The following is a 26,604-nucleotide window of genomic DNA, read 5'->3' as shown; positions in this document are numbered from 1 at the left end:
TTCCAAGGAAAGATAATGGAGGGAGCCTACTTTAGATTTGGTGATAGGTCCAGACTCTCGGTGGCCTGAAGAATGCAAAGGTGCAAGCCACAGGACAGGAGAGACGTGGGATGGAGGTGTGTTCTAGGTAGAGGTAACATTCTGTTTCTTTCTTACATAAGAAATAACTTAATCTTGGCCAATGTTTAACATAAAGATTGACACGGATACTCTCACTCTCAGGTCAAACACTCAAGTGTTCTATGAAAAGAGAGGGAATTCCACAACTCAGAAGGGCTGACATGAATAAAAGTTTGTAGTACCATTTATAAATAACTTTAATTTAAAAATATTTCAGGGCCAGGTGCAGTGGCTTACGCCTATAATCACAGCACTTTGGGAGGCCGAGACGGGAGGACCACTTGAGTCCAAGAGATTGAGACTAGCCTGGGCAACAGAGTGAGACCTTGTATCTACGTTAAAAAAAAAAAAAAGAAAAGAAAGAAAACTAAAATCAAAATATTTCCTATTGATCTTATCTTTTAAATTTCGATTTCAGAATGCTTTATAATATAGGTACAAATTAGTACAATAGAGCATGTTTCTAATTTGTTTATATAAATATATGTAAATCTGTATCTATCCATCTATCAGTTGATCAACTGCTCTTTCTTTCTACCTACCTACACACCCAATGCATCCACCCACCACACCAACAAACACACAGGGTGGAAGAGCTTTGCTTGCAATTTTTTATTAATAGGTCGACTATCAAAACATGTTGGAGGTTTTCCCTTAGAGTATGAGTACACTCCTCACTTATTCCAAAAAGCCTTGTTTCATCGACACTACCCCTTTTGTACCTCACTGCCAGCATAGCTGGGGCTGTGTCTAGACCAGTGATTTCCAAACTTGGCTGTGCATCAACATGACATGGGAGCTGTACTAAACTCAGATTCTTATAGGTGGGACATGGAGGACTTTTAGGGCTGTGACAATATTCTGTATAATACTGCAATGGTGGATACATGTTATTATATATGTCGAATTCCTAGAGAATGTACAACACCAACAGTACCCTAATGTGAACTACGGACTCTTGGTGATAATGATGTGTGAATGTAGGTTCATTGACTGTAACGAATACACCACTCTGTGGGGGATGTTGATAATGGAAGAGGCTATGCATGTGTGGGGTTAAGGGGTATGTGCAAAATCTCTGTACCTTCTGCTCAATTTTGCTGTGAACCTTGAACTGCTCTAAAAGACTAGTCTTAAAAAAAATAAGATTCCTGAGCTTTATTCCTGGCAGATTCTTATTTGGCCTGAGATTGGGCTCTGAAAGCTATAATTTTAAAGACAATTAAATTGCTCAAAGCAATGAGCTATGCACTACCTCCTTAAATTGCTTAATGCACTGGCAGATTTGGGAACCACTGGGTAAAAGATGTAGGAATGTGCTTTCTGGGCCAGGTATCTGTATATTGAAACACATATTTACTTGGGTCACCTGCACACTTTTTTCTTTCTCTTCATATCCAAACGCATTCCTTAAAGACAGGGAAGCAATCATCCTGGGGACGCAAGGCTGCTTCAGCAAGTCTATAAAAGTAATCCCCCAAATAAACAGAACCAATGACAAAAACCACAGTTATCTCAATAGATATGCAGAGAAGGCCTTCGACAAAATTCAACAGCCTTTATGCTTTTACATGTTTTTACACCAATAACAGACTAACAGAGAGCCAAATCAAGAGTGAACTCTCATTCACAATTGCTACAAAGAATAAAATACCTAGAAATACAACTAACAAAGGATGTAAAGGACCTCTTCAAGGAGAACTACTCAAGAAAATAAGAGAGAACACAAACAGATGGAAAAACATTCCATGCTCATGGTTAGGAAGAATCAATATCATGAAAATGGCCATACTGCCCAAAGTAATTTACAGATTCAACACTATCCCCATCAAGCTACCAATGACCTTCTTCACAGAACTGGAAAAAACTACCTTAACCTTCATATGGAACCAAAAGAGAGCCCGCATAGCCAAGTCAATTCTAAGCAAAAAGAACAAAGCTGGAGGCATCACACTACCTGACTTCAAACTATGCTACAAGGCTACAGTAATCAAAACAGCATGGTTCTGGCACCAAAACAGAGATATAGACCAATGGAACAGAACAGAGGCCTAGGAGGCAATACCACACATCTACAACCATCTGATCTTTGACAAACCTGACAAAAACAAGCAATGGGGAAAGGATTCCCTGTTTAATAAATGGTGTTGGGAAAACTGGCTAGCCATGTGCAGAAAGCAGAAACTGGACCCCTTCCTGACACCTTATACTAAAATTAACTCCAGATGGATTAAAGACTTAAACATAAGACCTAACACCATAAAAACTCTAGAAGCAAACCTAGGCAAAACCATTCAGGACAGAGGCATAGGCAAGGACTTCATGACTAAAACACCAAAAGCATTGGGAACAAAAGCCAAAACAGACAAATGGGACCTAATTAAACTCCACAGCTTCTGTACAGCAAAAGAAGCAATCATTAGAGTGAACAGGCAACCAACAGAGTAGGAAAAAACTTTTGCAATCTACCCATCTGACAAAGGGCTAACATCCACAATCTACAAAGAACTAAAACAGATTTACAAGAAAAAGACAAACGAACCCATTCAAAGTGGGTGAAGGATATGAATAGACACTTTTCAAAAGAAGACATATATGAGGCCAAGAAACATATGAAAAAATGCTCATCATCACTGGTCATTAGAGAAATACAAATCAAAACCACACTGAGATACCATCTCATGCCAGTTAGAATGGTGATCATCAAAAAATCTGGAGACAACAGATGCTGGAGAGGATGTGGAGAAATAGGAACACTTTTACACTGTTGGTGGGAGTGTAAATTAGTTCAACCATTGTGCAAGACAGTGTGGCGATTCCTCAAGGATCTAGAAATAGAAATTCCATTTCATCCAGCAGTCCCATTACTGAGTATATACCCAAAGGATTATAAATCATTTTATTATGAAGACACAAGCACACATATGTTCACTGTGGCACTGTTTACTATAGCAAAGACCTGGAACCAACCCAAATGCCCATCAATGATAGACTGGACAAGGAAAATATGGCACATATACATCATGGAATACTATGCAGCCATAAAAAGGATGAGTTCCTTTCCTTTGTAGGGACATGGATGAATCTGGAAACCATCATTCTCAGCAAACTAACATAAGAACAGAAAATCAAACACCGATGTTCTCACTCATAGGTGGGTGTCGAACAATGAGAACATGTGGACACAGGGAGGGGAGCATCACACACTGGGGTCTGTTGGGGTTGGCTAGGGGAGGGACATTGTGGGGTGGGAAGGTTGGGGAGAGATAACATGGGGAGAAATGCCAGATACAGGTGATGGGGGGATGGAGGCAGCAAACCACCTTGCCATGTTCTGCACATGTACCCCAGAACCTAAAGCACAATTAAAAAAAAAAATAAAAGACAGGGAAACAAGTCTTTCTCACTTTTACTAAACATTTTGCTTGGTGTACTATATTTCCATGACTACTATATTTCTTTTTAAAAATGGTATTATGGTTTTAAAAGTACTAAGGAGATATCAGAAATAACAGATGAATAGTAATCTAAAATATCCAATCACTATATATGTGCAGAGTAATTAAATAGCTCTGACCTGGAACCAGGATGGTAATAGCTGTCTGGACTGCCTTCCGGATGATACTGTCTAAGGCAAACATCCAGTGTGGCTTGATGTTATGATTCCGAAGAACTTTATTGACCTGGAAAGAGAGTGACATTTAGCCTACTTTAATTTTTAATTGCAAATAACCTACCTGCTCCAAGCACTTGGATGAAGTTCCATTTATAAAAAAAACTAAAAAGTTTCTTCACCTTGAATTACAAAGAATTTTTTTATGTCACTGGTAAACAAAGTAAAAATTGCTACTTCAAATGAGTTTGGTGAGCCCCATGTAAGCAAGTAAGTTATTTAAGTAAAAGGAAGTCTGGTTCAAATGAGAATATTGCTTCTTTGGGACTCAAAATCTGCTGTTTTTAGCTTTTATAATGACTGCCGAATGGATGGAGGGAGGGGTAAAAGAGGAAGAGAGGGTACAAGAGGTTTTAAATGAAGATAAAAGCTGTTCTTACTGTTCCTTATTTTCAATTATTATTTATTATGATGATGATGGTTTTTTCATTTGTTTTGGAGACAGCGTCTTGCTCTGTCATCCAGGCTGGAGCACAGTGGAGGGATCATGGCTCACTGCAACCTGTGCCTCCTGGGCTCATGCAGTCCTCCTGCCTCAGCCTCCCAAAGTGCTGGCATTGCAGACATGAGCCACCATACCTGGCCATCTTAGCCATTTTCAAGGGTACAGTTCAGTGGCATTAAGAACATCCACACTGGTGTGCTCCCACCGCTGCCATCCTTCCACAGAACTCTTTATCTTGCAAAACTAAAACTCTAAACCCACTAAACAGTAAGTTCCCATTTCTCCCTCCCAACAGCCCCGGCAAACCAGCATTTTACTTTCTGTCTCTTATAAATTCCACTACCATAGTTACTTTCATGTAAGTGGAATTACAGTATTTGGCCTTTTGTGAATGGTTTATTTCACTTGGCATAACATCTCTTAGCTTCATTCATGTTGTAGCATGTGTCAGGACTTCTTTCCTTTTTAAGCTTGAATAATATTCCATTGTAGGTGTGTATCATGTACATTACCTTTCTAAAAACAACCTTTTAGCATAAAACTAAGACAAGCTCGCTTAACTTTTGGGTTAACTCTAATGCCTGCTGGCTTACACAGACCTCTAAGAAAAGAGGCTATTTCCACAACGGGCCCCCGGTTAGACCCTTTAGATCAGGGGTCCCCAAACTTTTTACACAGGGGGCCAGTTCACAGTCCCTCAGACCGTTGGAGGGCTGCCGCATACTGTGCTCCTCTCACTGACCACCAATGAAAGAGGTGCCCCTTCCAGAAGTGCGGCGGGGGGCCGGATAAATGGCCTCAGGGGGCTGCGGGCCGTAGTTTGGGGATGCCTGCTTTAGAGTGTGTATGGTATGAATATGGAAGTATAATTTTATTTAAATTCTAAAAATTTAATCACTATCCCCACTGTGGCTGGGGAGATGGTGACTCAGCCACAAACCCAGGCCAAGAGCTGGAGTTCCAGTTGCTCATGCCTGTCCTTGGTCCATCTTCATCAATATCCCCTAGTTTAGAAGAGAGTCAGTTTGAGGACTTCCTCATAGTAGCTGCTCAGGAAGTGAACCCTTGCTAGGTTCCCCCTTGTCCTAGGAAATCCATCCAGACTGAGTTTGTCCTGGTATCTTCATCTCTTTAAAGAATTTACATGCTGGCCGGGCACAGTGGCTCATTCCCTATAATCCCAGCACTTTGGGAGACTGAGGAGGTGGATCACCTGAGGCCAGGAATTCAAGACCAGCCTGGCCAAACATTGCAAAACCCCATCTCTACTAAAAATACAAAAATTAGCTGGGCATGGTGGCAGGCACCTATAGTCCTGGCTACTTGGGAGGCTGAGGCAGGAGAATTGCTTAAACCTGGGAGGGGGAGGTTGCAGTGAGCTGAGATTGTGCCACTGCACTCCGGCCTAGGCGATGAGGGAGACTCAATCTCAAAAAAAAAAAAAAAAAAAAAAAAAAAAGAATTTACAATTTACATGCTTATTAGGTGGAAGAAGAATCTGTTACAACCATGACCTGCTCCTCTCAGCTCTTTATTACATAGCAAATTACAACATAGTGCCCATACTTTGGGTTCATTCCCATCCTGGACAGTGAATGAGCAAGAGCAGGTGTGTGTGTGTACGTGTGTGTGTGTGTGTGTGTGTGTGTGTGTGTCTGACCTGGCCCAAGGCCCAGGAATACAACTAAATAGCTCTCAGTGTGAATTCTACAGTAAACTTGCTTTCCAAGCTCTAGGCTAGAAGCCAAATTGTGGGCAAGTGCAAATTAGCCAAATTATTTGATTCTATTTGCAGGTAGTTGGGTTTCCCTAGTTGCAGCATAAGCATGCTTTTAGCGTTTAATATTATTGATAGCCTTTGCCAGTTGCTTTAATTTCTTATGACCTCAATCAAGTCAGGACTCTTGCCCCTGCCCACAATATAGCATAAAGACCAAGTGGCTTACCCAGTGTCTCAGAAAATGCTAGTATTCAGAGAATGCTGGTTATTGAAGGATTCCAATTTGGCTTTAAGTTGGGGATCATTTGATGTTGCAAATGAAATTGTCAAGACACCTTCTACATAGGAGCAATAGACATGAAGGGCTGAATTAATTTTTGGAATTTAAATAAAATTATACTTCCATATTTATACCACAAGCACCATCAAGAACCCACTTATTTCAGTCTCTCACATCTTGTTAAGGGTCTGGGAATGGCTTGAGGCTTTTTTGGCACTGAGTTCCACGGATAAGTCTCACTCAAGAACAACACAGAGGGTTCTGAATCTGTTTCAGAAGACCAGCTTCTGGTTTGTGTTGCATAGCAACTCAGTTTTAGAGAGACGACTTCTCAGCAATCTCTCATTAGATCATGTGTTTTAATTTTTAATCAGTGATGCTCTGTACACTGAAGTATATTTCTGACTAGGACAGAAGAGGTATTTATGAAAAAAAAACATGTTAAAAATGTTTTGTATGAAAACTAGAGAAAAACTGGGAAAAAAATTACCGGTTTTATTCAGCAGTGACCATTTTAATCTGTACTGTTAAATTTTTCTCAATGGCCACTAGATGGCATTTCTCATGCAGTGTTAGAAAATGGATGACTAAAGTGTGTTACGTTGCCAAAGTCATCAAAATAAAGTGACCCAACATAATTTCATAAGAACAAAGTTTAGCCATGGGAAATGTTTTGTTATTTTCCATGGTGACTGGTTTTATGTTTTTTTTTAATGTGGGGAATGCAAACACACAAGACAGCAAATTAGATACTTAGAGGCACACTGAGAGGCAAGTATCTCTCATTTTTCAACCAAAAGAATAGAGTTCATTGGAATTTTTAAAGAAAAATAACGGAACTTATGTTTTAACTTATTTTTCTAACGAATTTTAGCATGTGGGGAAATGCTGGCAAAATACCATACTTACAGCATCTTGAAAACCAAAGAGCACCACCTGGACTTGGCTAATACCGTGGCTGTCGAAGTCCAGCTCCAGTTTCAGCTTTGACAGTGTGGTGGCGATGATTTTTCGATCTGTGGATCTCACAAATTCTCTGAGGCTTGCAATGAGGGTTGTGATATGTTCCCATTTTAGTTTTGGTTCTTCAGCCCCCTGTGAATAAAAACCAACAATCCTTCAGTCAATCTGTGCTGGATAGACCAGCCACAGGAATGTTATCCCCATGCCCCCTTTCCATGCTTTTTTTGCTTTTGGTAAAGACAAGGTCTCACTGTATTGCCCAGGCTGGTCTCGAACTCCTGGGCTCAAGTGAGCCTTTCACCACTGCTTCCCAAAGTGCTGGGATTCCAGGTATGAGCCATCATGCCCATCCAATTCCCACATCCCATTCTGAGAACTGGACTTCCAAATGCCTCCAGAGGAAAGACCGTATTTTGAACTATATGGCTCCTCTTCACTCCTCCTACCAACACCCTGAAATTATCAGAGAGAAAAGGCACCTGCCCCACACGCTGGTCAGTAGCCATAATATAGTCAGATAACAAAGCTCTGTCCAAACAGACTGAGGCCATAAGATTCTTTCGGAAATTTTCATTGAGAACTAAAAAGAGATTTTGGCAATAAGCCACAGGATCTCAACCTGAAAGTCTGGCTAGAAAAAGAACTCATAATACAGGGTCATGAATATGTCCAACCATAAGAAAGGAAGCAGAAGCAATGGAACTGAGACAGACAGTAGGGAGTGTATTAGTTAATTTTCACACTGCTGATAAAGACATATCCGAGACAGGGCAATTTATAAAAGAAAGAGGTTTAATGGACTTACAGTTCCACGTGGCTGGGGAAGCCTCACAATCATGGCAGAAGGCAAGCAGGAGCAAAGGCACATCTTACATGGATGGTGGCAGGCAAAAAGAGAGAGCTTGTACAGGGAAACTCCTGTTTTTAAAACCATCAGATCTTGTCAGACTCATTCACTATCATGGGAACAGCACAGGAAAGACCTGTCCCCATAATTCGATCACTTCCTACTGGGTTCCTCCCACAAAACATGGGAATTATGGGAGTTACAATTCAAGGTGAGATTTGGGTGGGGACACAGCCAAACCATATCAGGGAGGGAGAGGAGAAGCGGAGGAAAGCAGAAATGAGTAGGGTCAACAGCAACCAAGCCAGAGAAAAGATGTGCAAACTTCCTTGGGCTCATATTCTGTTTTCAGTCTGTGAGACTCAGCTAGGTACTATGGTTGGAATGCCTTAAGAGTCTATTTCCCTTATTGCTATGTGTGTCTATCTACAACATGTCCTTGGTACTTCAGTTGTCCTTATAGTGTGTCAATTCCTTGCAACCAAGAGGGGCTAATCTCAAACTTCACTCCTGAAACTACTCCTTACCCATCAATAAGGCAATTGCTTATAAGAATGGGCTGATGGACTATTATATTATACTAAAATATATTACAATGTTCAAACAAATGCTCTCCCTCAAATTGAATTTTTCTTTCTTTCTTTTTTTTTTTTTTTTAAGACACATGGCCTCTCTTTGTCGCCCAGGCCAGAGTGCAGTGGCATAATCACAGCTCACTGTAGCCCCTAACTCCTGGGTTCTAGCTCTCTTCCCACCTCAGCCTCCTGAGTAGCTAGGGACTATAGGCGTGTGTCATCACACTCAGATAATTTTTTTTTTTTTTTAACTTTTTGTAGAGACTGGGTCTTGCTAAATTGCCTGGGCTGGTCTCAAACTCCTGGGCTCAAGTGATCCTCCCACCTTGGCCTCCCAAAGTGCTGGGATTATAGATGTGAGCCTTTTTTTTTTTTTTTTTTTTTTTTTTTTTTTTTTTTTTTAAATAAAAAGTCTCGCTTTGTCACCCAGGTTGGAGTGCAGTGGTACCAGCTTGGCTCACTGCAACCTCCGTCTCCCAGGTTCAAGTGATTTGACTGCCTCAGCTTCCCAAGTAGCTGGGATTACAGGTGTCTGCCATCATGCCCAGCTAACTTTTGTATTTTTAGTAGAGTTGGGGTTTCACCATGGTGGCCAGGCTGGTCTCAAACTCCTGACCTCAGGTGATCTGCCTGCCTCAGCCTCGCAGGTACTGTAATCCCAAAGTGCTGTGATTTTAGGCATGAGCCGCTGTGCCTGGCCCACATTGCTTCTTTAAGGAAGTGCAGTAGAATATTATTTATTCCCTTTTAACTTTAAGAAACAACCATGCTCATTTTTGATTTCACACTGTACATTTTCTTACTGTATCATTAAAATTAAGATTCCTCAGCTGGGCTGTGAAAATTATAATTCCTAGGAGTCTATTAAAATAAAAAAGAAATGCACCATTGAGTTCTTTCTCTTAATATATTTTTGTTTGGAAGCTCAGTCTCAAGTTTATGTTTCCATGAGATAAGATTATACTGAAAAGCTTGAAAGCTGTCATTAAAGGAATATTTTAAAATCAGACTGGGATCCATTATAAAGTTTGCTGGATTTTTTCCTTACCACAAACTAAATTGCATCCAAGGTAAAGATTCACAAGCAAAATCATAACACCATGAAAATATGTTCAAGAAAAAAAATGTGAGCTATGCAGAAATTGGAAGCTTCTTTGAGTAAAAACTCAGTTACGTGTTTGCCAATAGTTCAAATAGTAAACTTGTTTTTTGACATTTAACTTTGTTTTTACAACAGAAAAACATGTTGCCTCTGGTTTTTTGCTATGTATGTCACTGGCCTACAAAGGAACATGCTCTACTCTGGGAAATGTTTTCTATTCAGGCTTCTTCATCTACTTATGTCATCGTTTATTTCTGTTCTGACTCCAGTCTCTCCATGTTAAGTCATTCATGTGCCTTCAAAAACAAGCACCTTGGCTAGTACACTGGTGAGCCTGACTCCGTGTCAGCATAGATTAGACAGTATGCATTTCCTGCACTCCTAGTACCAGGGTGCCATGGTTAATACTGAGTGTCTACTTGACTGGATTGAGGGATACAAAGAATTGATCCTAGGTGTGTCTGTGAGGGTGTTGCCAAAGGAGATTAACATTTGAATCAGTGGGCTGGGAAAGGCAGACCCACCTTTAATCTGGGTGGGCACAGTCTAATCAACTACCAGTGTGCCTAGAATATAAGCAGGCAGAAAAATGTGAAAAGGGAGACTGGCTTAGCCTCCCAGCCTACATCTTTCTCTCATGCTAGATGCTTCCTGCCCTAGAATATGGGACTTCAAGTTCTTCAGTTTTGGAATTCGGACAGGCTCTCCTTGCTCCTCAGCCTGCAGATGGCCTACTGTGGGACCTTGTGATCATGTGAGTTAATACTTAATCAACTCCCACATATAAACTCCCATACTATGTGTTTAATATATATATTCCATTAGTTCTGTCCCTCTAGAGAACCCTGACTAATACACAGGGTCTTCTGCAAAGACGCTCTGCAGTTTTTATCCTTTAAACTTCTTTAAAAACCAGGAGTGGATTTTAGAAGGATTACAGATTAAAACGCTTTTCATGGTTTAAGGATTTGAGGACCTGACCAACATCTAGATTTGGTTTTGTTATAAAGTATAGGCTTAATGTAAATACGTATCTAGAAATAATACAATGACAAGAATTATTTCTGTCTGATTGATTGTCGAAAAAAGGAAATATATTAGATAACTACTATTAGCCTGCTTGATAATGATAACAATAACAGTTAACAGTTGTGGAATATTTTGTTATGATTTAAATCACTCACAATCTCAGTTAGCAACCTTATGAAGTCGACACCACTATCATAGATGAGGAAGTTCAGGCTCTGAGAAGTTAATTAAGTTGCCCAAACTGCACAGCCTTTAAGTGATGGAACCAGGCCTCAAACAGAGGGAAATCCAAGCTAAGCCCAGGCTCCTAACCATTATATTCGACTATCCGCATGACCTGTAATAGCAGCTGTCAACCTGGGTCAGAACCTGTTCGACCACTGAATCACCACTTGACGTCACAGGAAAGGATTCCCAACATCCTTAACAGCACAGTCAGAAGGACTCTCACCATCATGCGGCCATTATGGATTCAGCATGCGATTCTGATCAGCAGTTCTGGATTCTCACTGGTAGCTTCATGCTGGTGCACTAAGGCAAGTCCTCTGATGGTTGCTTTTAAGATTTTCTTTCATTTCTCCTTTTACAGAGAACATTCAAATGGTACCTTAAAACTAGGAGGTACCAAACAATTGAATATGATTAACCACTCTAGCATTTAAGTATTCCAGCACAGTCATAGAAGTGATGGTCAAGGCAGTCCTAGCCCTGATGGAGTTATGGTCCAGCAACGAGACAAAGAACAGACCCCAAACAAGCTGGCATTTTCTGTACTGGGAAAGCACATTCTTTGGGGGTGATTAGAGATTTAGGCAATTCCTGGGTTTTATGTGTTTCTGACCAAAATCAAGCATCTTAAAGGTCCACAAGAGAGCCCTTCACTCCACAGTGGCTAATGCTAATTGACTTTCCTTCTCCACCTCCAATGCCTCCCCACCACTCCACGGGATGTTTTTCCCAGCACTTGTCACCGTTGGGCCTACCAGCGAGGCAGAGCAATGTGGTGATTAGAGCAAAAACTTCAGAGCCAAACTGCCTGGGTCCAAATCCTAACTCCATCGCTTAGGGCTGCATGACTCTGACAAACTATTCAAGTCCTCTGTGTCTGTTCCTCATGTGTAAAATGAGGATGCTAGTGGAACTACTAGTATAGTACTACTGTCATGAAGATTAAATGAGCAAATACACATGGAACACTAACAATAGTACCTGGTCCAAAGAAAATGTTTGCTGTTGTTACTATATGTTTAATATATATATACATATATATATATATGTATATATATATTTGTCTGTTTTTCTTCTGCTGCTAAAATGTTAACTTCAGAGGGATGCAGATCTTTTTGTTTGGTTCACCATGGTATCTCCAGCACTTAGTACAGTGCCTGGCCTCTGGTTGATACTCAGTAAGTATTTGTTGAATAAATGAATGAACTACAAGTGCTGCCCAGCTTCTTTCTCCATCCAGCTTGGTTCCTCTTCTTGGGTCAACCCAGTCCCGTTCTCAGTATTTGAATGACAATTGTGAGCCAAAGGAAAGCGCAGAGAGAAGGCTGATGGCTCGAGACTTCCTGTCTCCACCGCATCTCCCAGCACGGCCACGAAGCATGCACAACACCCAACTTCCCCCGACTCAGAGGCCAGCTATCATCACTCTAGAAAATCTTCTTTCTGGCTCTCAGAGTAATTGCTCGAGACAGCTTTCCTTTAGGACCCAAGTCAGGGTTTTTGAGAGTGTGCAGAGGATGCTCATTTCCGTTTTCCTTGTACCAAGGCCCTACTGGCACATATATGGCCTTTCAGCTGCTTCTGTGATATCTAAAGAGGTGAACCTTAGGGAATTGCTAAGGTAATGGAATGCTCAGCAAAGAAGCATGGTGAGGTTCTCAAGACAGAGATAGGCTGAGATTGTTTAGCAAGAGCCAAGAGAGAGCTCTGCTCCATTTACATCTCAATAAAAGATGAGAACAGGTAAACTGTTGTACTAAGAGACTTTAAAAACTTGGCTGGACTCCTCCAGCCCCAACCTTTTGGTAGCTATTTCCGCAGGACACAGGGAGGGAAGAAGCTGTGTGCAGTAGTCCATAGTGATCATGAAGGACAGATGGAGGTCACAGGCAAGGGAGGCAGGTGGATGAGTTCCTGGTATCCATTGAACTCAAAGAGGACAAGAAGTGTCATACTAGGTACTAAGCGTGTCTGTGGGAGGTTGCATCCATAAGAAGCTTGGGGCTGAGGGAAATTCTCTTTTCTCCTGGTGCGGATTTGGGAAGGGTATTATTCCTTGTATCTGTACACAGAATTCCAGGGAGTACATTTTCCCAGTTATTATGGTACTGTGTCCTCCGAATTCATATGCTGAAGCCCCAACTCTCAATGGGATGTATCTGGAGATAGGGCCTCAAAAGGGATACTTAGAGCTAAGTGAGGTCATCGGGTGGGGCTCTAATCCAATTGAACTGATGTTTCTGGTATCCATATCAAAAGAGGAAGAGAGACTAGGGCTGCAGGTGCACTGGAAAAGACCATGTGAGTGCAAAAGACCATCAGAAGGTGGCCATCTGCAAGCTAAGCAGAAGGGCCTCAGGAGAAACCAAACCTGCCAACCCCTTGATCTTGGACTTTCAGCCTCTAGAACTGTGAGAAAATAAATTTCTGTTGTTTAAGCCACCCAGTATGTGATAGTTTGTTATGGTTGCTTGCTATAGTTTGGATGTGATTTGTCCTGCCAAAACTCATGTTGAAATTTAATGGCCAGTGTAATGATATTGAGAGGTGGTAGAGTCTTCAAAAGGTGTTTGGGTCATGAGACTCATGAAGGGATTAATGCAATTCTCATGAGATTGGGTTAGTACTCAGGAAAGCAAGATGTCATAAAGTCAGTTGGCTCTCCTTGTCCCTCTCTTTTTTCCACGCATGCCCCGCTGCCTTTCTACTTTTTGCCATGAGTTGACGCAGCACAAGGCCCTCACCAGATGCAGATGGGCTACCGGATCTTGGACTTCCTAACTCTCAAGAACCGTGAGTTCAAATAAACCTCTTTTCTTTATAAACTACTCAGTCTCAGGTATTCTGTTATAGCAACAGAAAATAGACTAAGATATAGCCCAAGCAAACTAGTATACCAAGGAACAATAGTTTCGCTGACAAGCTTGGTTTTTCCAGAGTACATATGGCCTTCTAACCTATTATATACAGCAGGTCCTCAAATAACACTGTTTTGCTCAATGTTGCTCCATTATAACCTTGATGAGAAAAAAAAAATTGATTCCTGGTTGGAGCCCCTGTCTGTGTGGAGTTTGCACATTTTCTCCCTGTCTGTGTGGTTTTCCCTGGGTACTCTGGTGATATGGTTTGGCTGTGTCCCCAGCCAAATCTCATCTTGAATTGTAACTCCCATAACCCCCATGTGTCATGGGAGGGACAGGGGAAGGTCTTTCCTATGATGTTCTCATGATAGTGAATAAGTCTCATGAAATCTGATGGTTTTATAAATGGGAGTTCCCCCACACAAGCCTTCTTGCCTGCTGCCATGTAAGATGTGACTTTACTCCTCATTTGCCTTCCACCATGATTGTGAGACTTCCCCAGCCATGTGGAACTGTGAGTCAATTAAACCTCTTTCCTTTATAAATTACTTAGTCTCAGGTATGTCTGTATTAGTGGCATGAGCACAGGCTAATCAATATAGTTTCTTCTGCATCCCAAAGATGTGCACGTTAGGTTCATTGGTTTGTCTCCATGGTCCCAGTGTGAGTGACTGTGAGTGTGTGTGTCAAATGTGCCCTACAATGGAATGGTGTCCTGTCCAGGGCAGGTGCCCAATTGGTACTGAGCTGCCAGAACAGATTCTGGCCACCTATGGCCCTGAACTGGGTGAGATAAGTGGGTAAATAGTTATCTTGTTTTTATTAACCTTTCTTAAATGTATATAGAGTTCACATTTATTTCAATATTGAATATTAGAAGTATTTTTCTCTTTATTTAGGAGTTTGTTCATGTTTTTGTGACCAGAAATATGCTGTAGGAACTTAACTCGGGTTTATATCAATTAGCCTATGGTATAACTGGTATGGTTATATGTCATTTTGCTTAAGTCACAGTTTCCAAGGACCTGTCAACTACATTAAGTGAAGACTTACTGCAATTTACTTCTCATTGCCCTTCACCTGCCATCTAAATATAGCCTCACAAGCTCAGGAGTTCTGTTGTATTTGCTGATGTTTCCCAAATGCTGAGAGGAGCAACTGGTAGGTAGCCTCATGCTTATGTCAGAATCAGCAACTCACATGGCTCAGTGCGTGTTTATTGATGGAATGAACAAACGAATGAAGAGTAAAAGAGGCTTGTAGGGACTAGTTAGTTGGAATGTCACCAATGTGAAAAATTTGCTTCTTAAAAATAGTTATGTTCAAAAATGCAGTGAAAAAATTGTTTTCCTATTTTATATTAATATATTCCCTAATGTAGGGGTTTACTTTCTTTTTCCCCTGGGGTAGGTTTGTTTATCATCATGAGCACTACAGCCTCCTCCTGCCTTTCACGTCATCTGTGGCTGCTGCAGGCGGTTAGGACACAGGTGAAATACGCAAGTAAAGGTTGGGAAATGAAGCACCTGGGAGTGGATTTACCTGAGCTAAAGATTCCATCAGGTTTCTCACGATTTTGTCTTGGTCTTCTGTCAGGATCCTGTGAAGGGTGGCTCGCCTCTCACTGTCCTTCCTCAGCATGAAGAATCCAGAATCTTTTTCTTCAGGGGAAGGGGGAGCACTGTGATCTTCAAAATTCTCATCTGGAATGCTGAGAAAATTTATGCTGCATAAATCACAGTTTCCTTTATAAAATGACACACTTATCAACATGCTTCTCTCGCCCCGAGTAAGTCAGGTTTTTACCCCAAAAAGAGTGTCCGAATTCCCTTTACGTCTCTTTCTCCGCAGGATTTGGCTCTTGTTTTGAAAGAGAAGGGGTCCACTTTCAACTCCGTGTCGGGTGAGACTGAGCCGTACTCACTGCTGCTGCTGGTGTCCTCCACCAGCACAGGCACCGGCAAGGATATACTCCTGAGATATTCTGCTTGTGATGAGAGGAAGGAAAAGGTACTTGATGCTTTAAAAAACGTACACATACTGAAACACCCATTGAAAGAGACCCATATTCTTTGCCAAATATCTTGTTGCAATGAGCAGCATAATTATGCTATGTAAGGGGATGGTCATGTGTTATGACTGCCCCCCTTGCTCAGCATAACCCATACAGTGGGGCAGTCAGGAAAGGGCCTCCCAGGCCCTGGGAGGGATATCTCCAGGGAATCAAAACAGTCAAGGAAGCACCAGACTCAGCGGATCTGATCCCCTCATTTTTGCTGACAACTAACTATTTCTATTTGTGGGTCTCAGTTTTCATATTTATAAAATTCAAGGTCAGATTGATCATCTTTAAGCCTGTTCTTCAGGGGCTTAAGGGTCTACGTTAGCATCTCGGGGCTGCCTTGGTTGGCACGAGTGACTGGGATGCTGTAAGTCTAGACCACAGGTTCCAATCCTGTTTCACCTGAAACCAGAGCAAATATGATGACTGTCATATATCACAGTTCTGCTTAAGGATTCATATAAAACACTAAAAACAAATCTTGGAAACAGATGGACTAGAGGATCTCTTAGGTCTTTCCTGGTTCTCAGATACTATGATTCTCTAGTAGACATGAGCTGCTTCTTCGTTTGGACGGAGACTGAGATGGTGGAGTTGCCTGTATTTCCACAAACATTGGTTTTAAAGAAAGTAGTTTTTGCCAGAAACATCTTTAGCAAACACACATCCTAAAGCTACAAGAGTCTTTTAATAAAGAATGAAGGTATAAAATTATAGAAAAGGAAATCCACTGTTGTCTGGAATCTCCTTTTTACTGAATTCTTCTTGGGCTGAACTGAATCAATTGTCCTGATCTTAAGGGTAGCAGGGGACTCCTGACATTGGTTTCAGCTATAGGGAGAAAGAGGGACGTATATGCAGCTTCCAGGAGCAGCTGACTTCAGGGGAAAACAACGTACTGGTCAGTAACTGGAAAGTGTCCCCAGGATGAATGGTTGACTTACCTGCTGTTATTTAAATAGTTCTGTAGCTGAATCACTAGAAGGCAGGAAGCAAGATGAAGCCACAAAGAGTTGCTGGATGGACCAAATATAGTACCAGTATGCAAATGATATGTGGCAGGGGAAATGCCTGGCATGTAGTGTTGCCCCAATATACCTGACCACGGAGTCCCTTTATTCTGGAGCAGCTCATGGGTCTAGCATTTCATGGATCATATTTTAGGCAGCGCTGCTACAGCAGGAAGGAAATGAGTAACCTCTTCCTTGCTGATAATAGTAAGGTTGTCTGAGAGAAGAAAGGTTTGGAGGGTTGTAGGGGCCCAAACACCAAACTACTTGTGAGTCACTCCTGGGGAAAGGTCTATAATGTGCCTTGTTTCACTTTAGAGACAACATCAGCCCTATCTGGGGGGGATGGGGGGGAGCACGGGAAACAGATTTCAGAACAGAAGAAAACAGCTGCTTGGGAGAAATGGTTTCACTGATATGAGATGTCAAGCCCCTAAAATTAAATGTTGCTGATGGAAGAAAACAGCTGAAGGAAGATCTCTTGGCTTTACTGAGTAGTCAGTCTCTTTATATGAAGGGATACGGGCTGGGCGCAGTGGCTCACGCCTGTAATCCCAGCACTTTGGGAGGCCGAGGTGGGTGGATCACCTGAGCTCAGGAGTTTGAGACTAGCCTGTCCAACAGGGTGTAACCCCGTCTCTACTAAAAATACAAAAATTAGCCAGGTGTGGTAGCAGTTGCCTGTAACCCCAGCTACTTGGGAGGCTAAGGCAGAAGAATTGCTTGAAGGAGGGAAGTGGAGGTTGCTGTGAGCCAAGGCCGCAACACTGCACTCCAGCCTGAGTGACGAGAGCAAAACTCCGTCTCAAAAAAAAAGAAAAGAAGGGGTGGAACTCACTGCTGATCCTTGAGATTGGGAGAGAGTTTCTTCAGCAGCACATCTTTATGAGATGCACGCCACACTCAGAAATGGAGTGTGCATCATTCATAGTTCAAAGACACAATTGTTGTTTCTTGGGAGTAAAGAGATTAAATACTGTTTAGAATAGTACCAGATGAGGCGTTCCTATCATGTTTCTGTGTGTGTGTGTGTGTGAGATGCATGTATGTGTATCTCAAGAAGAAAGGGAGTAAGGACCTGACTTATCCTGTATTTTGGCTTTTTGGTCATATCATGTGGTTTGATTATCATCCAGTAATGAGAGGGCTTATGTCATACCTGTGAATTTTAACATTGCTGTGACTACCGACTACCTAAAAGGAGGCCTAATGAGGTAAAACTGTATATGTTTTTTTTAGGACGGAATCCAGTGCCTGTCACTATGGCTCATTAAGGAAATAAAGGGACTTATAGATATTCTGCATGCTCTATGTGCAGAGCCCCGATTCCCTCCTTGGCTTGATTTTATTTTTATTTTTGAGATGGAGTCACACTCTTTTTCCCAGGCTGGAGTACAGTGGCTCCATCTCAGCTCACTACAACCTCCGCCTCCTGGGTTCAAGTGATTTTCCTGCCTCAGCCTCCCACGTAGCTGGAATTACAGGTGTGTGCCACCATGCCTGGCTACTTTTTTTATTTTTAGTAGAGACAGAGTTCCGCCATGTTGGCCAGGTTGGTCCTGATCTCCTGACATCAAGTGATCTGCCTGCTTCAGCCTCCCAAAGTGCTGGGATTACAGGTGTGAGCCACTGCACCCAGCCTGCCTGATTTTAAATGAGTGAACCTGATTCTAGATTGAGCTCCCTTCTCTGTTAGGCACATGTGTTCATTCATCCAACATACAGTTGCGGATCACTGACTATTTGTCAGGTAGCCAGCAGGACTTGCTGATGGACTGGAGTGAAGGGTATGAAAAGGAAGACTCAAAAATAACCCCAAAGTAGAATTCTGGCCTAAGAAACTGAATGGATGCATGTAGTACTTACATACTAAGATGAGAAATAATACAGGCCAAAAAGGAAAGTACTTTTTAGTGAATAAAGGGTGTTGACAGCTCAGTTTGAAAAATGAAGAAGGCAACTGGGGGGCCGGGCACGGCTCACGCCTGTAATCCCAACACCTTGGGAGGCCGAGGATCACCTGATGTCAGGAGTTCGAGACCAGCCTGGCCAACATGGCAAAACCCTGTCTCTATTAAAAACACAAAAATTGGCCGGGCGCGGTGGCTCAAGCCTGTAATCCCAGCACTTTGGGAGGCCGAGGCGGGTGGATCACGAGGTCGAGAGATCGAGACCATCCTGGCCAACATGGTGAAACCCCGTCTCTACTAAAAATACAAAAAACTAGCTGGGCGTGGTGGCACATGCCTGTAATCCCAGCTACTTAGGAGGCTGAGGCAGGAGAATTGCCTGAACCCAGGAGGCGGAGGTTGCGGTGAGCTGAGATCGCGCCATTGCACTCCAGCCTGGGTAACAAGAGCGAAACTCCGTCTCAAAAAAAAAAAAAAAAAAAAAAACCACAAAAATTAGCCTGACATGGTGGTGTGTGCCTGTAGTGACGGCTACTCAGGAGGCTGAGGCAGGAGAATCGCTTGAACCCAGGAGGTAGAAGTTGCAGCAAGTCAAGTTCATGCCACTGCACGCCAGCTTGGGTGACAGAACAAGACTCCATCTCAAAAAGAAAGGCAATTGGATATGAGTTTGGAACTCAGAACACTGGGCTAGATAGACCCTCAGCAGCCTACTGGCTGGAGATGGTGTTTAAAGGATGACATAATCTGGGGAAAGACACAAAGACAGCATAGACCCAGCCCTTAAGAATGCCAGTATTTAGAAGAAAAGAAGAGGATGAACAGGTAGCCAAGAAGAGTGACAAGGAGCAGCCATGAGGTTGGAGGAAAACAGAGAAAATGGGGTATCACGGAAGCCCACACAGGGGAGGGCAAAAGTAAGAGAACAGTCAACCAGGCCCAAGGCCACTGAGAAGTTGAGTAGGTTGGGAAAAGCACTTGTTGGATTTGGCTTAAGAAATCTCATGAGACCTTGGCCAGAGCAGGTTCAGTGATCACGTGGAAGGGGAGATGCTACATGGGCGGTAAGGAAGAGGTAGAGATCTGGAGACACTGTACTCGAAGACAGAAAGCTGTGATGGGGGGAAAAACATGGTGGTGTCAGCCAATGAGGCCACTGTAGATCAGGGGAGGGACCAGTTTAGGACAGAAGACACTAGAGCATGTGTATATGGAACACACTGGGAGAGGCAGAAGCTGGAGGAGTCACGGGGGGCAGGGGAGGTGTGGGATCCAGGACCCAACTGTGGGGGACTGGCCTTTTGTAGGAAAATGGATGTTTTCTCTGTTGTAAGAAGTGGAAAGAGCGAGACTGCTGAGACAGATCGCTTTATACGTTTGTGGTGGAAATATGATAAAATCCACGCCTGAGATTTCTAGCTTCTTAAGTTATGAAGATTTCCAGGCAAGTGAGAATGCATAGTGCCTTTCTGTGTCACTGTAAAAGGGAAGAAGCTCGAGTATAACTATTTCCAGCAGAGCACGGTGAGTTTCCAGATATCACAGAGGTTACAAGTTCCTTGACATCAGCTCATATGCGTGAGTGACTGGGACCCCAGGCTGCAAGAGAGGAGCCTGGCAGGCTTTCCACTTATGGGCAGCCTTACTGCTGATGTCTCACCAGGAATTAAGAAGCCCTCCACTATGGGGCTGTCCATGAAGAGTCTAAAAGACGCTGAATGAGACTCTCTGAGGATAGGACATGTCAAAGATATGTCTCTAGGGAGATGATTCTTACTGGCCTATTTCAGGGGCTGATGGGAAGGGGTGTGAGCCCCAAAGAGATGGCTTTACCAAGAGGCCAGGAGAATAGAATAGGCTGGAGTCGGGAAGAGTGACAGGCCACTCCACGGACTCTAGATTGTTGGGAGCTCCTATCTATGGAAAGGAGGTAGTGTGACCTTTAAGGAATTAGATACATTCCTGCTTTAGGAAAGTGGGAATCTTCTAAAGGGTGAGGTAGCCTCAAATCCTAACAGCTATTCATCATGACTAGGGATCTTCATGGTTCCCCTTCTCCTAACAGTTTAGGAACAAAGTCCGGCCACAATGCAGAGTCTCTTAACAGGTCATCTTGCCTCCAGTCTCCAATTGACCAAACACAGAATAATGGTTCTCACACTGCAGTGATTACAAGAATCATCTGGGTTTACTTACAAGTACTGAATTCCACCTTGCACCTCCATATTCTGAGAAGGGCCAGGCATCTCAATTTTTAACAAGCATCACAAGAGATCCATGCAGGCAGGATCTGGGACCATCTGAGGCATGGCTATATTCATAGTGTCTCGTGCCTACATTCTAGTGCTAAGTGCACAGCAGAGGGTTAAAAATGTTATGGAATAAATGTTATTAAATAAATCACCCTTAGGCTGAGGGTGGTGGCTCAAGCCTGTAATCCCAGCACTTTGGGAGGTGGAGGCAGGCAGATCACGAGGTCAAGAGATCGAGACCATCCTGGCCAACATGGTGAAACCCCGTCTCTACTAAAAATAAAAAAATTAGCTGGGTGTGGTGGTGTGCGCCTGTAGTCCCAGCTACTTGGGAGGCTGAGGCAGAAGAATTGCTTGAACCCAGGAGGCAGAGGTTGCAGTGAGCCGAGATTGTGCCACTGCACTCCAGCCTGGCGCCTGGTGACAGAGTGAGACTCTGTCTCAAAATAAATAAATAAATAAATCATCCTTAAACAGCTATGGGAATGATCTATCAGTAGCTTCACTGTCCAATATGGTCACTACTACCTTCCTATGGTTATTAATATTAACATTTAAATAATAAAAATTCAGTGTCTCAGCTGTGGTAGCCATGTTTAGAGTGTCTAATCGCCACATATGACTAGTGGCTCATGTATTGGACAGGGCAGATACAGGACATTTCTCTTACCGCAGAATCCTGGGTCCAGTGCTGGTCTGTATTATTTCAGATAAAAATGTTCCCCAGCTCTCCACCCATTCTCACTGATTCCTTAGCGTTTCATAAGGAGACCTTTGGGATCTGGGCCTGCTCCCCACTCCAGCATCATCCCTCCCCTTTTACTGTAAGCACCAGTGCTGCTGAGCCAGCAAGGCTCCCTTAACACACAGTAAAGTTTCACACATTCCGGCATTAACTCATTCGAGGAGTGACCTCCCCTGGCTCTCCACTCCCCATCCACCTGAGTTCACATTCGTCCTGACTCATCAGGTGCACCCCACTGGAAAGTCTGCCTTGAAACAGCATTCTCAGACTGACTTCAATCACTTTCTCTCCCTTTCGACTCCTTTAAACAGACTAAATTATACTATAGTAGAGATGATTTTTTTTCCAGTGTTTCTCTCCTAGAAGGTCAATGGCTCTTTAAAATCAGGAACTCTGTCGTTATCATCCTTATACATCCAAGGGCCTACCACATTTCCCATGCACACGGTAACTGTACAATTAATATTTAAGTTAAAGTGAATTACTTAAATCTCTGGGTCTGTGTGTGGCCAAGGGAGAGCAGTCAGGATGAGACAAGTCATGTCTCTCCCTAAAGGGGAAGGGGTCTCATCGTCACCACCCTCTTACTCCCCAGGGAAGCTGAGTGCAGTTACAGGAGGTATAGAACCTTCAAGTGGGCCTGCGCTCTAGACAGAAACACATATGCGACCTATAGAAAGTACTTGGTGAAGGAAGAGGCCTGTATCTTGTATTTATCTAGAAGGAGAGTAAGACTAGCTAATTGTTTCAATTAACATGAGGCATGCCATTTTCTGTAATACCTGGGAACAATCAAATGGGATTATAGGCCAGGCATGACAGCTCATGCCTGTAATCCCAGCACTTTGGGAGGCCAAGGTGGGTAGATCATTTGAGGCCGGGAGTTTAAGACCAGCCTGGCCAACATGGTGAAACCCCATCTCTACTAAAAATACAAAAAATAAGCATGGCGGCGGGCACCTGTAGTCCCAGCTACTCGGGAGGCTGCGGTGGGAGGATCACTTGAGCCTGGGAGGTGAAGGTTGCAGTGAGCCGAGATTGTGTCACTGCACTCCAGCCTTGGACTCCACCTCAAAAAAAAAATAAAAAGGAGTGGGGAGGGAGTGGATTTTAGCTCCTAGTTTGGTTACCACATCTGCCCTTCTCTCCTAGGGAGGAGAGAAGAGTGATATCCAGGCAATGACATTGCTTCAGCTGAGAGTCTGAACAGTTTAATCATGTGGGGAACTGGGGAACTATCCCTTTTTCTAGGCCCAAGTCCCAGTGTGAGCAGGAAGGGCAAAAGGGCAGTGAGAACTGACTGTCTAGAGTTCAGCAGGTATATACCTTCCATCGCATGCTCACTCCAAGGTACATGGTCACTGAGAAGACGCGGGCAGAACTGCCCACTTAAATGATCTCTCTCTCGCCACCCTCCCCCGTCTCTCTCACATGCACCCTCTTGCCAAGTGTGTATAGTTGAGTTCACAGAAGTTAAACGCGTGTGTGTGATGGGAACCTATTCCCTGCGAACAAAATTCAAGCCATGTGGAAAGGATAAAACAATCATGGATTAAACTTCCGGGCACAGCTCCAAGGCTCTTTTAGGATATTATTTCATTTCATTCTCAGAACCAAATCTGCAAAGTAAGTAATGTTACCAGCACAGAATGACAGAGGAAACAAGCAAATTGCTGCATGGCCCATATTCACAAAGTGGGTCAGAGGGATCATAACCTACTTCTGTGTAATTCTGAAGTCAGTGCCCATGTTAGGACACCAGAGCCAGGCTGGTCAGAAGGTTGCCAAGCACTGCAGGGCCAACCTCATGACAATACAAGGCTGCCTTCTGGAGCCCAGGCTGTCGTGGAGAAAAGAGGTGCGGGAAGGAACAGGGGTGTGCCTTTCCTCTTCTCAGAGTTTCCCTAGATTCTCAGAGTGGAAGAAATGGAAGAAGGAAAAGTGGAGAGGCTGTACCCAGAAAACCCCAATTAACAGGCCTCTACTCTGGGCCGACTGGCTTTGGGACATCTGAGGAACCTGCAAAAACTTGCCCCTGGCCTGCAGAACCATCCACAATGAACAAACATGAAGCCCCCTGAACTACTGGATCAACCACTCATCCAACTTACGAAAATCTAACACTATATTGTTTGTTTCTTTTTATTTTTGAGAAAGGGTCTCTCTCTGTCACCCAGGCTGGCATGCAGTGGTACAAAGCTCACTGCAACCTCCGCCCTCCCCAGGCTCACTCGATCCTCCCACCTCCGCCTCCTGAGTGGCTGGGATCATAGGCATGTACCACTACACCCAGCTATGTTTTTGTATTTTTAGTAGAGATGAGGTCTCACCATATTGCCCAGGTTGGTATTGAATTTCTGAGCTCAAGTAATCCACCCACCTTGGCCTCCCAAAGTGCTGAGATTACAGGCGTGAACCACCGCACCCAGCCTTATGTTCATTTCTTTATTATTCTTTGAAATGCTTTAATGGATCTTCCTAGAGCAAATCTACCTTCTCTACCTTCCTAGTCATGATCCGCAAAAGCCAACATTAGAAAACGAAGGCACAATAACTCCTGGCCACTAAAAATAGAATGCGTCACCCCAAAGATGACAGAGGAAGGTATCCGGCACTGAAATTTTCCACAAGAAATCCATTAGGTAAACAACTGGCTCCTAGATAAGGAAGCGTTTATTTCACTCAAATTGAAGATGTCAAAAACACCATCTTGCTTTCAGGGAGAAAAAATTTAAGCCATCCCTACTCATGAAAGAGAAAAAAACGAGGGGTTTCTAAAGGAATGAGCCCAGTCAGGCCTATAGCTGCACACATCCCTCTATTACCCAGAAGGCCCCATGTAAGCTGGGAGCAGAGGAAGAGGCTACTTGATGGGAAGTCTGGAGTTTATTACACGAGACTCCAGGTCTCGGCTCAATGGGCAAAATAAAAACAAACTCACCGTTCGATCCAGCTGAAAGAGCTGTGGAAAGAAAGGCAAACAGCTATGAATAAGCACATGCTGGGTTTGTTGTTAAACTCAGAAATCAACAAAAAGTGAATGCCTGAAATGGGATCAATGTCCTTTCCAAACATTCAATCTGCCCGTTCTCATCCAATATAAACACCAAAAAATGCCAAGAACAATTGGAACCTTTACTTGTTTTTTTTTTTTTTCTGAGTTATAGACAATTATTGCAAAAATGTAATGTACTTATATTTTTACACTGCTGTTTTATTTGTAGCTGGCAACATTTGCTCTCTTTCTTTTTTCTTTCTTTCCTTTCTTTGGGGTATAATTATTCAGAAGTCTATACCCTAAGAGGCAGCAGGTACTTTCCGTCTACAGGGCTTGGAAATTCAACAGCTCTATAAGGGCTCTGTAGCCCATTTGTGGTGATCTGGGTTTCAGCTCTAAAAGCTAAATTTAACCCCTCTTACACTTGAACCTTAATAACCACGATGCTAGACCGGTATAGATGCTGACATATTAACTACCTACTATGTGACTGAAGACTATTACTTATGAGGTACCAGCATTTGTGAAATTGATGGAACACAGCTCTCCGATACCAGAACCAAATGCCTGAGAACACTGTGCTAATATTTATACCAATATCCAGTGATATCTATAAACAGGTTAGTTTACTTCTGGAAAATTCTTCCATCTTAAAAGCTTGGGATTTAGGGACTCAGACTATATCCTCTTCAAAGCAATCACATACCTGAAAGCTTAGGTTGTGTCTTTTTCTTTTTGCTTGAAACTTTTAAAAACTCATCAACAAGCAAGTCGTTAGCACAGGCTCTCTTGTCAGGGTCTGGTTCAAAACATTTCAGTATGAATGCCTTGGCCTCTGCAGACATGGACTCCGGGATCTCAGGGTGGACTTTAAACATCCCTACCTAAGACATAAATATAAAAAGACATCAATATAAAATATAAAAAGTTCACTCTTCTAAGTGAACACCTCAGCACCTGAACCCCAGCTCCCACAACTTGATCCCCCAATGCATCAAGATCCTTGATCATACAACACAAACTCATAGCTTTTCTTAAAGGGAGAGAAGATGGGTGTACTGTAGGTTATAAAAGGTCTACAGAGTGCCTTTGTACCTTTACCAATGGCACAGGCAGAATAATTGGCTGAAGAAAGTAGATAGCACTATGGAGCAATAATTTAGTCCTTCAAAGCTTTAGAACACATTGGTATACTGGAAAAAGGATTTTTTTTTTTTTTTTAAGAGAGGATCTCACTCTGTTGCCCAGGCTGGAGTGCAGAGTAGTGTGATCTCAGCTCACTGCAGCCTTGACCTCCCAGGCTCAAGAGATCCTGTCACCTCAGCCTTCTGAGTAGCTGAGACTACAGGTGCAGGCTACCACGCCTGGCTAATTTTTTGTATGTTTTGTAGAGACGGGGTTTTGCCACGTTGCACAGACTGGTCCAAACTCCTGGGCTCAAGCAAGTCACCCACCTCGGCCTCCCAAGTGCTGAGATTACAGCATGAGCCACCGTCCTCAGCCACTGAGCTGAGGCCACTGAGTTGGCATTGTACTGAGATTTTTCCACTTATGAATCTCATCAAATCCTTCCAACAACCCAGTGGATTAAATATTTTCCTTGTTACACCTATCAGGAAAATAACACTTAGAAGGGATGAGGTGACAGGGTTAAGAAAAGGGAGATCTGGGATTTGAACTTGAATTTGCTTGGATTAAAGCCTATGTTCTGTTCCCTATTACATGATTTGATTTGTGACTATCTTCTCTGTCTCAAATCACCTACACAAAAGAGATATTTAACA

The 26,604-nt window shown here is 43.0% G+C and overlaps 1 protein-coding gene across 3 annotated transcripts in view; it reads right to left on the bottom strand.

Moving 5' to 3' along the window:
- The window catches only part of MAP3K5 (mitogen-activated protein kinase kinase kinase 5), a 236,862-nt gene that overhangs the window by 20,834 nt on the left and 189,424 nt on the right, over positions 1-26,604 (bottom strand). For all 3 annotated transcript variants that reach the window (XM_074397398.1, XM_003932483.4, XM_074397397.1), the window contains 6 exons: positions 25,527-25,704; positions 24,764-24,784; positions 15,650-15,827; positions 15,386-15,554; positions 7,148-7,333; positions 3,698-3,803 (listed from right to left, as the gene is read on the bottom strand). In XM_074397398.1, coding sequence (XP_074253499.1) covers positions 3,698-3,803; positions 7,148-7,333; positions 15,386-15,554; positions 15,650-15,827; positions 24,764-24,784; positions 25,527-25,704 — 838 coding nt within the window. The remainder of the gene's footprint in view (positions 1-3,697; positions 3,804-7,147; positions 7,334-15,385; positions 15,555-15,649; positions 15,828-24,763; positions 24,785-25,526; positions 25,705-26,604) is intronic.

This window comes from Saimiri boliviensis, chromosome 4 (assembly GCF_048565385.1).
Source record: "Saimiri boliviensis isolate mSaiBol1 chromosome 4, mSaiBol1.pri, whole genome shotgun sequence".
Lineage (NCBI taxonomy): Eukaryota > Metazoa > Chordata > Mammalia > Primates > Cebidae > Saimiri > Saimiri boliviensis.
The sequence above is the reverse complement of the archived record's forward strand: the minus strand, read 5'-3'. Positions and strand labels throughout refer to the sequence as shown.